Consider the following 12,741-nt stretch of genomic DNA (forward strand, 5'->3'; position numbering starts at 1 on the left):
GGCTGCCATGGGGTGCTAGCTCTGAGCCACTGAGGCCATCACTCACCTGCTTGAATATGCCTGTGGAGAGTGCTTTGGGGTAGTGGGACTTCTTTCATAACCCTTCTGCCTGCCTGGATGGTCTGAGCCATAATGGTGGTCCTGCCTCAACTCCTTCCCAGCATGCCACTCAGTTTAAGACCAGAGAAGTTGCTCTCTCACATGATCCTGAGCTGTCCTCTTTCTTGTAGATGCCCCATCTTGTCACCGATTGTGTTTATCTCTTGAGTTTGGCATTCAGGAGCTCAGATCCTCGTTTGTGGCCATGTGTACAGGATCTTATGACAATTTAGATGGCCTTCCTCTTTGTACTAGTTTCTACAAATGATGATTGCATTCTACTCTATTTTGTATATTTTTGTATCTTCCTTGAATTTGTCTGTACTCATCCCATTTTGTAATTAAATAATTATTTGTGTGATTGTTGATCAATGTTCTGGCTGTTCCACAAGGGCAAAGATGAGGTCAGCATGGATCATATCTATAATTCCACTGTTCAACTCAGAACCTACTATGTAAGTGAGCCTAATCAACATGTTTTCTAAATGTGTACACCAGGCAAGGTGTAAGAAAAATAAATAAAGCCCCTTGCTTATTTGAACTTTGGTTTTATCTTCTGGACAATGGAGATAGTCTTCTTAGCGACAATTTTATTGGCTATAGTGAGGATCAAACTAAATCATGTATATGAGGCAAGTTGTAAATATCAAGTGTTCTGAATCAGAGTAACGTTTTCTTAAATTGACTAAGTAGGCTTACTTACTTTGTTAATGGTGTGGTTTCATTGCTTGGGGGCTGGTAATTTGAGTGTTACAGATGCCATAGATAAGTGCTAATTGATAATTCTACAACTTTCAACTTACATATGCAGTAAAGGGCATGAAAATGGAACTAGCCCTAACACGGATGGGGACTAATACACTCAGTGCTATTTTTTTTTCTCTTCTATATATACAGAGAGGTTCCCACATGTTTGTGCAAATCAGTGAGGTCAGATGCTGCTTTTTGTTGGTGAAAAGGTACACAATTTCAGTCTTTGCAGTGAGATCTGGGCAGTTGAGAATATGCCACAGAGGCTACTTAGAGCACACTGCTTTCCTCAGGGAGGTTAGGTAGATACCTTGGAAGATGAATGGAGAGAGGACAAGGAGGCTCTCAGTCAAGCTCAGTAGAAAACAGTCATGAGGGTTTCATCTGGTTAACAAAGATAAGTTGGTCCTACCTGTTGGAAACGGATCGAAAACCTGGCACCTATCAGTTAAGAAAGAACATCTACCATCTGCACTCTGCCATTTACATTATCCATAATACTGATTCTGTAGGGAGTACTGGGAGGTAAGATTTTGCATCCAAGTGAGGACTGACAGCCATGCACTCACCTGAGCAAATGACACTGGCATCCTCCTGGTGTCCACAGTTGATTTGGGCCTGGCCCCTGTATGCGCACAGCCCCAGGTGGCTCTCGCTGCCCTCACACTGTACGTCGTCCAACAGGATCTTCCCAGAGCCTGCCCCGAAGTGGGCTCCTGTGGGGGCTGCCACTGCATGGCCACACTGCAATTGACGGCACACAACAGTGGCCTCGGCCAGGTCCCAGAGGTCGTCACACACAGTCCCCCATGTGCCTTGGATAAGAACCTCCACACGTCCTGAGCACCTCCCAGTGCCATTCAGGAGCCTCACCTCCATCTGGGCCCCTGAGGAGTCACAACAAGGAGAGATACTGGAGACAGGTTTTTTGGTATTAAGATATTGCCTTGATCCTGTTATATTAGTCTCTTATACTGGTTCCATATGCTCGTATCTTCCATATGCTACAAGATAGTGATTACAATGATGATGATAGTTCTAAGAGTTCATGAATTTTACTACATTACAAGCACTATTAGAGTGCTTTACAAGTTTGATCTTAACTAAGTCTAACAAGTCTTTGATATTAGTTCATTTATTTTTTCCTTTTTGCTAATAAAGAAATTGTGACTCACGGAGTTCAAGTAATCTGTTCAAGGTCATACACTTACCTCTTGAAGTGTCAGTCCTATGCAAAGATCTGATTCTCTGTTTAGCATGTTTTGGATGTTCCATAAATGTTAGCTCCTTGCTTCATTTTTTCAAGGACTTACCTGCCAGGGCCATGGATGTGGATTTCAGGGCCACAGGTTCTCTTGTGGTTATGGTTGCAGATAATCCATCACCTGTTAGCAGGGATAAACAGAGGCATTCCTACTAGTTAGCATACCCCTAAACCCAGGTTTGAAATGATGAAGTTTCAAAAACAGACAGACTCTCAAGGTCACAGTCAAATGTGCAGTCTCAGTTCCTGACTAGCTTCTCCAGAGGTAAGTACCCATATTCACAGGGATCTGGTCAGCACTCAGTGTGGTTCAGGTCTGGGAGGGCACTAGCTCAGCACATGACACATTGCTCCTTTTCCCATGTCCTGTAGAACAAATGCCAACTGACCTGCTGGAGTGGGCGTTGGGGAAAGTATAGCAGGTTCTGTGGTGGGCACGGTTGCTGACAGTCCTTTACCTGTGAGTGCAAAACAGAGGCCGTGTTCACTGGTACATACCCCCTCGTCATGTACAGAAGAGAAAACTTCTGAAAACAAGCTCAAGGAGAAAAACTGGGCCCAAATCTGTCCTGTCTGTGTTTTCATTGGCTCCCTGTGTGTTATTCCCTGCCACACTCGTTCATCTAGAATGTGGGCTCTACAGTGGGATGGAAAGTTGGCATTTTTGAAGACGTACCCTTGGTTAGTATGCCCAGTTCTCTAAGTATCTACAAAACCATTTGTGAATTTTTCCCTCTCTCTCTCTCTCTCTCTCTTTTTAGAAATAATCTAGATATTCTATATCCAGGCCATGGCAGTCAATGAAATGTCGTGAAATGTCGAAACATTCTGGCTCCCATCTGGATCTGGTTGTACATAAGTTCTGAGTAGCGTGAGCCCAGCCATATGAGGCTTCCACGGGATATGAAAACAGCCCCATTTTTATTTTATTAACTCCTACAACAGCAATCAGGTATTGTATCATTTCTCTTTATAAAGGATCTCAAACAATTAGGGTAAAATGTTCGGATTCGGTAAAACTCAGTAGTGGATACCCAGGGATTCATGAAACTATTCTTAATATTTATTAGTGGGTTTGATACATTTATAATATTCTTTATATATCTATACAAATAAAAACAATTGAATAGTCACTTTATTATTGTGATCAATTTAAATCATTTGGAATTAGATTGTCCAGAATGGCTAAATCATCAAACTGGTTGTTTAAAATGTGTTGACGTAGAAAAAGAGACAATGATTGGGTTGTCAGAAAAGTCATAAGGCATTTTTGCACAGAAAAAAATACGTCATGACTTTTTTGACACCCCAATATATAATTGGTTTCTTTTTTCTATAGGCCATATGGTACAATGTAGACTCAATATTAATACATAAGAAATGTACAGTTATTTTTCTGACAGTGAAACAGTCGGCAGTCAGCTTTAGCTAAGGTCAAGAAGGGGATACCTTGAGTGTGCGGCCCCCACCAGTGGGAATTTTACCAACCATATTAGTTTTGTTATCACTGTTATCGTTTATTGGAAAGAAAGGCTTCACTGTTCTCCTATCAAATACCTTCAGATGGAGGAGTTGTTCATTTTTACATGTTTTCTGCCTTCCATTCCAATAATTTATTTGTTTCTACATTATTCAGATTCTCTGAATTAAGAGGATGTTATGATAAAAGTGTCTAGAGATTTATGAATCCATATGCAGCTTTTAAAACCTATTTTGGTCACCATTAGTATCACTTGGGAGATACATTAACATTCAATTCTAACTGATGTTATTTCAATTGGATGAGCTCCTGAGCCATTTAGAGACAGCTCAACATTCCCAAGTGTAGGCATTGTTTAGGTAAATCAGAAACCATTATAAAAGTCCATATCATGAGTGAGAAACTTGTTTCCTCTTCTGCTCTGTGCACCTCTGTGTGAGGTGATATGATGTGGAAGGGCTGTTAACTCTTTTACTCCTGGAGTGACTCAACCATGCAGGGCTACTAAGTTGCATGACTCTAGGGACCACCATTCATATAAGACATGTGACCTTCTACATGAAGATTCCATTCACAAAATGCATTCTAGGAGGATGATGCCCTAGAAATCATGCAATGCAAAAGCCCTGCTATGTTGGCTTAAGAAAGGAGCAATCTAAGAGGGAAAGCAAAAGAACCAAGCAAGAGACTGACCTGTCTGTGTGTATGATGGGGTGATAAGGGCAGGCTGTGTGGCTGGAGTGGGGTCTGGAGAATTGTCAGCACCTGATGGCCAAAAGAAATCAACATCCTAAAATCTAAATATTATTTACAGTACCATACTCAAATAACTTCTGAGAATATGAGTTGAATATTTCTGAAAAAACATAAAAGCAATGATATCCAGAGGAAGTAACAGCCATACAGGAGTGTGGAAAATGTCAGAGTTTCACAAATTAGATTAGAGCTCATGGATTATTTGGATATAATTGATTTTTCTAACAACAACTCTTAGAATAAAAGATTAAGAAATTTTAATGGACTCCATTTCACGCAATACATATTCCATTACCTAAATATTTCCATCCATTTTTCTTCTATTTTTTTTTTTTGAGAGTTTTTTGCTATAGGGCGCATGCACTTGCCAGGAAGACAGAGAGAAACAGAGAGACAGAAAGTGAGAAATCGTCCCCCTGAGTGGGGATGACCATGCCACAATTCCTTCTCCTCCATTCTCCTCGGGATCTTGGGCACGCACGCACACGAACCCATAGTGAGTTTAAGCCACTGCGTCTGGGGCTCAAACCGCAGTTGACTAAATGGGAGTTCAGTGACATAGCCATTACGCTAATTGCTGGTCCCCATCCATTTATTCTTAATGATTATCTAGAATTGACCCAAATGTATCCCTTTAATTGTGATGTGGAATGGGTTTTAATTCTTTTAGTTCTATCATAACTTAACAAAATCATGTCTAGAAGGAAAAACTTATCCAACACAAACTACCCAAAAGTTGGGCCAACCTAGGAGAGTGTCTGATGAAGATGCAGCTTCAAGCTTTGTGGTAGGACTTGGAGAATCTGCAGCACCTGATCAAGAGATCAAAGTCTATGAATGTATACTGTATTGTTCAATGGCTTCTGTTAGTGTTGCCCGAATAGACAATGGGGAAGTTCTGAGTGGTAACAGCCCCTCACCTGCACAGATGACACCTGCATCCTCCAGGTGCCCACAGTTGAGCTGAGCCTGGCTGCTGTGCACGCACTGCCCCAGGTGACTCTCAGTGCCTTCACACTGCATGTCGTCCAGCAGGATCTTCCTAGAGCCTGCTCCGAAGTGGGCTCCTGTAGGGGCTGCTACTGCCTGGCCACACTGCAGCTGGCGGCACACGACGGCAGCCTCAGCCAGGTCCCAGAAGTCATCACACACAGTCCCCCACAAGCCCTGGATGAGAACCTCCACACGTCCTGAGCACCTCCCAGTGCCATTCAGCAGCCTCACCTCCATCCAGGCTCCTTGAGGTAGGTGGGGGCACAAAGAAGAGGGGTGCTGGTGACTGGCTTTCTGATGTCAGAGATATTTCTTTCATTCTTTTTGGATCTGAGTCTGTTTATCACATAAGCCTGTGTCACATGTACAGCCAAGAGTCTGAGCCATGCTGATCTTCAATTTCAAAGGACCAACCTTCTGTTTAAACCTCTCCTTAGAAAAAGGTAGTTATATACTGAATTCTATGCTAGAAGTTTCTGGAAGGACCCAACGGTGCTCCAAACAAGGTCATTTTATGCATAAAGTAATTTCATGTGTGGAACTCAAGGAGAGAGATGTGTAAAATATCAATAGATTTATGGCAACTTGTATAACGCTTGACTGTATGTTGCAGCTAATAGTTAAGCCATGTCCTGATATCCAGAATGTTAATATCCATATCAATCTTAAGGTCTTCTAATCTTATATTGAGCCTCTCACCTATAATCTATGGTTTAATGATGTAGGCTCTCCTGAATATAAACACGTGCCTAAGACTCTACCATTCACTTTTTGTATACTCTCTCTCTCTCTTTTAAGAGCAAGCACTAAATAACTTAATATAAAGACTCACCTGGCCTGGGTGTCAAATGAAGGGCAGCAGATTCAGAGAAAGGAAGAGTGGCTGACGATGTATGCCCTATGAGTGTGGAGAATTAGAAAGAAGGAGAATGTTCACAAACAAGAACAACAGGAAGGCTGTGCTTAGTTAGTATCAGGAAATGATGATTTTCCCCCTCTCGATGTTTCCTTCCATGCCATGCTGGCTCCTCCTCATCCCTTTCTTACTTTACCTAGGAGGAGAATGGAGATGTGACTGATTAGAACATTTTTTTTTTTTTGAGAGATTTTCACTGTAGGGCGCATGCGCTCGCCAGACAGACAGAGAGAGACATAGAGACAGAAAGCGAGAAATCACCCCCCAGGGGGGATGGTCACGCCGCAATCCCTTCTCCTCCATTCTCCTCTTGGGATCTTGGGCACGCACGCACACGCGCCCAGCGTGAGTTTTAAGCCACCGGGTCCGGGACATGAACCACGGTCGACTATGTGGGAGTCCAGCGACATAGCCATTACGCTAACTGCTGGTTCCCCTGATTAGAACATTTTAAAGAATGCTCATGTGCGGTGTAGCCCAATTCTGCTCTTTTTTTTTTTTTTTTTCACCATGGGAGCCAGCCTGTTCTCAGAGAGCTTAGAGCCACTTCTATACCTTCCACAGACCTCCCACCCTGTTTTGGGGTAGAATATCTCACTCTGGGGTTCAGGGCCAAGTCTTTTGGCTCTCATGCTGAGCTACATTCCTCAACCTGAGCTTTTGTGCCATGTTGGCCTCCGGTTACCATTTCTTTTTATTAAATTTCTCAAATTGTTCGAATTTCAGATGGTGATAAGAGGAATAGCATTTATTGATTTCTCCCTTTGAGACGGCCATATACAGTGCCAATTCATGACTGCTCCATCAGAAAAAAAGGCTAGGGAAGGAAGGGGAGTTCCATTCCCCACCCACTTACCCCTCCTCCCGATCATTCAGTTATTGCACTAGGATGGAGAAATTTAACATCTTTGAGATTTATTCCAGGATTCCAGGTGTTTAAATGTATAAAAAAAACCAGTTCTGAAATTCACTGGCTCCCATGACTCTTGTTTCTTTTCAGAAAATATCCAGAATGTCCATGTCATGTAGACATGATATTAAAAAGAAGTTTCAATTTCCACCTAGAAACTGGATAGGATGTGTATTCTCTAAAAATTCTGGACATGAATTTCCCTTCATTTTGCCTAATTTAAAAAAAATCTACTGACCATGGAATCAGTTTGATCAAATTGATGATCAGACTCTCAACAACAGCTGAGCCATGAGATTGTTAAGAATGAGGCAGGTAAGTGACCAGCAGATTGCATAATGGTTATGTCACTGGACTCTCATATAGTTGAGTCCTGGATCTGGGGGCTTAAAACTCATGTTGGGCATGTGTGCATGCATGCCCAAAATCCCAATAGGAGAATAGAGAAAAAGGGATTGTGGTGTGGCCATCCCCCTTGGGAGGGTGATTTCTCACTTTCTGTCTCTCTCTCCCAAGAGTGCACATGCCCTATAGCAAAAAACTCTCAAACAAAACAAAACAAGGAAAAAAAAAAAAGAAAAGAAAAGAAAAAATGAGACAGGTGAAAGGGCAAGCCATGTGACTGTTTCATTTTTCAATTAACCATGTAGAGGTGTGTAGAATATCCTCAACAAGGTTAAGGAGCAAGTAGAAAGATTTGTTGGTGAAGCTGGTGGAAAGACAGAACTTGTGGAATAAAGAGAGGATAAATTTGTCTTTGTGAATGTCTCCAATCACCTTTCTTTTCCTTTGGCTCACCAGACAAACTTGAAATAATTACCATATTCTCCTGATCAAATATAATAGGCAAAGGAAACATGAGTGTTTCTTAGACCTCTATCATTTCCTGCTGGTGGTTGCACCTTCATTGCTCATAGACTTGAATCAAAGACTTCCCATACATAATAAGTAATTTGTACCTATCAACAAACAGACCTTCAGCTTTAAAAAAAATTTTTTTATTTTATTATTATTATTATTATTTTAAGTTTTCTATAGGGCAGTGTGCTTGCCAGAGATAGAAAGACAGAGAGAGTGAAAGAGAGAAAGTGAGAAAGTAAGCCACCAGGTCTGGGACTCAAACTGTAGTTGGCCACTTGGGAGTCCAGTGCCTTAGCTACCATGCTACCTATCGGCTCTGTCCTTCAGTTTTTTTTTTTTTAAGTTGTATTTTACTCTCAAAAGTATTTACTTATTGTTAGAATTTATTTAGAGTGCATGAATTATTTGGAGACAATTGCTATTTTCTGACTACAAAGCTTGGGGAAAATACTGAGAAATTTAAATGGAATTCCTTTGATCCAATAAACATTCCATTGCATAAACATCACCATCTCTGTTTACTTGCAACTCCAAACTTATCATAGACATATCCTTTTTATTTTTTAACTAAAGACAATGCATGCGCTCACATGTATATGCACACATGTGTGCGAGAGAGTGAGACAGAGAAAATTCGCCAATAAGGCATGGTCATGCCACAATCCCTTCTCCACTTCTCCATCTTGTTGGGATTTTTGAACATGCATGCATGCACACATTGCTAGCATATTTTTCAAGCTTCCTGGGCCAGGATTTCAATTGCAGTTGGCCATGTGTGAATCTGGCTTCCTTAACTTTTAGTCTACATGGCTAGCCTTCCTTTCAACTGTGATGTGGAATGCATTTATACTATTCTAGAACTACTCTATCAGGAACAGGTTTAACATGGCTTAATGAAAGGACTTCTAGAAGGAGAAACTTAGCCAAAACAAACACAAATTGATACCTACCTGGGAGCATCATTTCCAATGCAGTTTGAACTTCAGGTTCTGTGCTAGAGGTTGGAGAACTATCATCACCTGGTTAAGAGACAAAGGTTTATGAAGTTATTTATAATGCACTGTTGAATAGTTTCTGTTAGTGTCAACTAAATGGACAATGACAACATTTTGGGAACTCACAGCCCTTCACCTGTAGAGATGACATTGGCATCTTCCAAGTCCCTACAGTTGTCCCTGGCCTGGTCCCCATGCATGCACTGTCCCAAGTGGCTCTCATTGCCTTCACACTGCACATTGTCCAGGAGGATCTTCCAGGGCCTGCCCCAAAGTGGGCCTCTGAAGGGCTGCCACTGACTGGCCACACTACAGCTGGTGCACAATGGTGGCCTCAGTGAGGTTCCAGAGGTCATCACACTGTCCCCATGTTCCCTGGATGAGAACCACCATACAGCCTAAGCACCTCTCTGTGCCATTCAGCAGCCTCACCTCCATGCAAAGTCCTGGGAGAACACAATAGAGAAGGACCTGGGGACTAGCTTCTGGTGGTAGGGGGAGTTCCTTCAACATTTATACTGATAGGATGTCTTAACCTGATTTTATAGAGGTTCTAGCTAATGATTAGACAATTATTATTATTATTATTATTGCCATTACCAATTTCATGACATTAAAACTTTCTATGTTGTCCCTCAACTAATGTTGCCTTATCTTGAATTCTGTTTAGGAAGATTTTTGTAATGATCAAAAAATGTGCTGAACAAACCACAAGTAGGGAAGTTGAGTGAGGTGTCTTTTTTGTTGCTTTCAGTCCCAACATCTATTTGTTCAAATAAAACTTATTGAGTGTGAAAAATACTGTGAAAATTCTATAGGTAATATTTTGGGTATGGACAAAAATGTCATTTGTTTATGCAGGCCAGGGAGGGCCTCCTGAAGACTCTGCATTTCAGGTCAACACAGAATTTTAACAGTGAGATAGGTTATGATCTTTAAAAACATACAGCCTCACAAAGGGTATAGCTTCAGGAGGGAGGTCTTTGTGAAGATAAAGGCTGTAATCCAGTGCACCAGGAAAATGGTTGGCTTTCACTGGGAGTCAGGGATGTTGACTTAGGGCATTATCAGGAGAGAAAGCTGAGCTTGTAGTACAGAAGCTGATGGCTTGGAAGGTCTGAGAGTGAAGCATCCTGAAATTCTTATTAATTTCTTCAGTTTAATTGTCTAGACATGTATAGCCCCAAAGGAAAATTTGAGAAGCAACTGCCTTGGGGCCAAGGTTTAAGAAACAATTGATCCCCTCCTGGAATCTCACAATATTAATGAACATATTAAAGGCTATGAAAGTTATTTAATAAGAAATTATGAAAGCTGTTTAGCTCAAGATAACCCAATTGCTATGATGACATATTAATGTAACATATTACATTCCAAAGAACTTGCATACCTTTTGCTATATATTTGGGAGATCCTGTCATCATCTAATTACTTCACATCAGAAAAATAGTCCTTTAACACTGTGCCTAAGATTATGACAGGATCAGGACACACAGAACCATTTCTGTCCCAAGAAATAGTAATCTATGCTTGTGAGGTGCAAGAGTGTGGAAAGTTCCCTCTGTAGTGTAGGTTTGCAGGGATAGATGGACGCTCAGAAATGAGCTATGACACTGGAAAAAAGATATCCATTAGTACTGCACCCCTCATCATAAGCAAAAGGCACCAGCATCTAGAGAATTTTGAAGACTGTGGTACCACAATAATACATAAATTCATATTTTCTCCAGATAGTGTGACTCATTCCCTAACATTAACATCCCAAAAGAGAAGGAAAAAATATGTGTGCTCATTTCTGGCTATAAATATTACCTATGCAGTTTACCATGTAAACCACAGTTTACACATAATGTCTAGCATTCAATCAAAAACCATGAGACCTACAAGAAAGCATGCAAAACCAACCCACTGTCAAGAAACATAGCAATCAAGACAAGCATAATGAGAGTTGAGCCACAGTTTGGAGCAATCAGACAAGGCCTTTAGGGTAATTATGATTAACATGTTAAAAGATTTTATGGAAAAGGTGAATAACACACATGAACGAATAATAATTTCAAAAGAAAAATTAAAAATACCAGAAAGAGGGTCAGCAGGTGGCATGGTAGTCAAGGCTCTGTATTCCCACATGACCAACAGTGGTTTGAGTCCCAGACCCAGTGACTTGAAAATAATGCTGTGAGTGTGTGTGTGTGTGTGTGTGTGTGTGCATGCCCAAAATTCCTAGAGTAGAATGAAGGAGAAGGGATTGTGGCATGGCCATTCCCCCTGGGGTGTGTGTGTGTGTGTGCGATTTCTTATTTCCCTACTCTCTGTTTCTGTCTCTCTCTGGTGAGCACATATGCCCTATGGCAAAAACCTAAAAAAAATTATCCAAAAAGAGTTATCTAGATAAACAATACAATATTTGAGATAAAGAATATCTTTGATGGACTTATCAGTAGACTCAACACAGCTGAGAACAGAATCAGGGAATATACAGGCAGGTAAATGGGAATAATTAAAATAAAACATAAAAAGGAAATGTTAAAAAGAAGAACAAGCATTCAAGTGTGATATGTACAGAATACTCTAATATACATATAAATGAACTCTCAGAAGGAGAAGAGAGAGAAAACAGAGCAGGAGGAATACCTGAAGAGGGATTGGGCAAGTATTTAAAAAAACCTATCACATCATATACCCAAGAAGCTCAAAGAACCCCAAATAGGATAAGCAAACTGTTGAAAACCAAAACCAAACACTAAGAGAAAGTCTTGACATTAATCAGAATAAAAAGAAACATTACACAGGGAAGAACAAAAATATGAACTAGAGCAAACATCTTATCAGAGCTATGCAAACCAGGATACAAAGAAGTGCATAGTTCAAGTACAACAACCCAAACTGTCAACTGAGAATTCTATACCCAGTAAAAATTGTCTTTCAAAAATAAAGGTTAGTCTGGGCACAGTGGTGCCTGCGACTAAGATGCTGTGCTCTATAGCCTGGAACTGCATGGAAGGCCCAGGTTCAATTTCCCATTCCAGCCTAAGGGCTGCCCATGGTGAGGTGTCTATAATCCCAGTGATTTGGGAGGCTGAGGCAGGAGGATCACAAGCTTGAGGCTGACCTGGGTAACATAGTAAGGCTCTTTCTGAAAAAGAGCCAGGCAATGGTGGCATGGCTCTGTTATCCCAGATGAGAGACTGAAGCAGGAGGATCATGACAGTACGAATCTGTCTTAAAAAAAAAAAAAAAGATAAAAAATAAAATAAAATCTTTCTCAGAAAAATAAAAGGTTACAATTCATTGCTAGCAGACCTAAACTATAAGAAATAGTAAAGGAAGTTCTTTAGGCAGGAGTATGATACAAGGTAGTAAGAAATCCAGAAAAATAAGGAGCACTAGAAATGTTAAAAATAAAGGTATATGCAAAAGATGACTTTTTCATGTTTAGTTATAAAAGTAATAACAATGTATTGTGGAGGTTATAATGTAAGTAAAATTAAAATATATTACAATGAAAACAAAGACAGTGAGAGGAATGAAAAGTATATCATTGCAAATTTCTTATATTTTACATGACTTGATATAGTATATTTGAAGGCAGACTTAATAAATCAAAGATGCATATTGTAAACTCTGGGTCAACAATGCAATATTAGAAGAAAGAGGTAAATCAGTAATGGAAGTCAAATGAAGTCATATAAAAATGCTCAATCCAAAGGGGGCAGG

At 40.5% G+C, this 12,741-nt stretch overlaps 1 protein-coding gene across 1 annotated transcript in view; it reads right to left on the bottom strand.

Moving 5' to 3' along the window:
- The window catches only part of LOC106734418 (putative DMBT1-like protein), a 47,063-nt gene that overhangs the window by 31,174 nt on the left and 3,148 nt on the right, over positions 1-12,741 (bottom strand). Inside the window, 6 exon segments of the mRNA XM_027770129.1 lie at positions 1,419-1,736; positions 2,163-2,234; positions 2,503-2,571; positions 5,270-5,587; positions 8,980-9,048; positions 9,161-9,399. Of these exon segments, the coding sequence (XP_027625930.1) occupies positions 1,419-1,736; positions 2,163-2,234; positions 2,503-2,571; positions 5,270-5,587; positions 8,980-9,048; positions 9,161-9,399 (1,085 nt within the window).

Source organism: Tupaia chinensis, unplaced genomic scaffold, assembly GCF_000334495.1.
Source record: "Tupaia chinensis unplaced genomic scaffold, TupChi_1.0 Scaffold000113_1, whole genome shotgun sequence".
Taxonomy (NCBI): domain Eukaryota; kingdom Metazoa; phylum Chordata; class Mammalia; order Scandentia; family Tupaiidae; genus Tupaia; species Tupaia belangeri.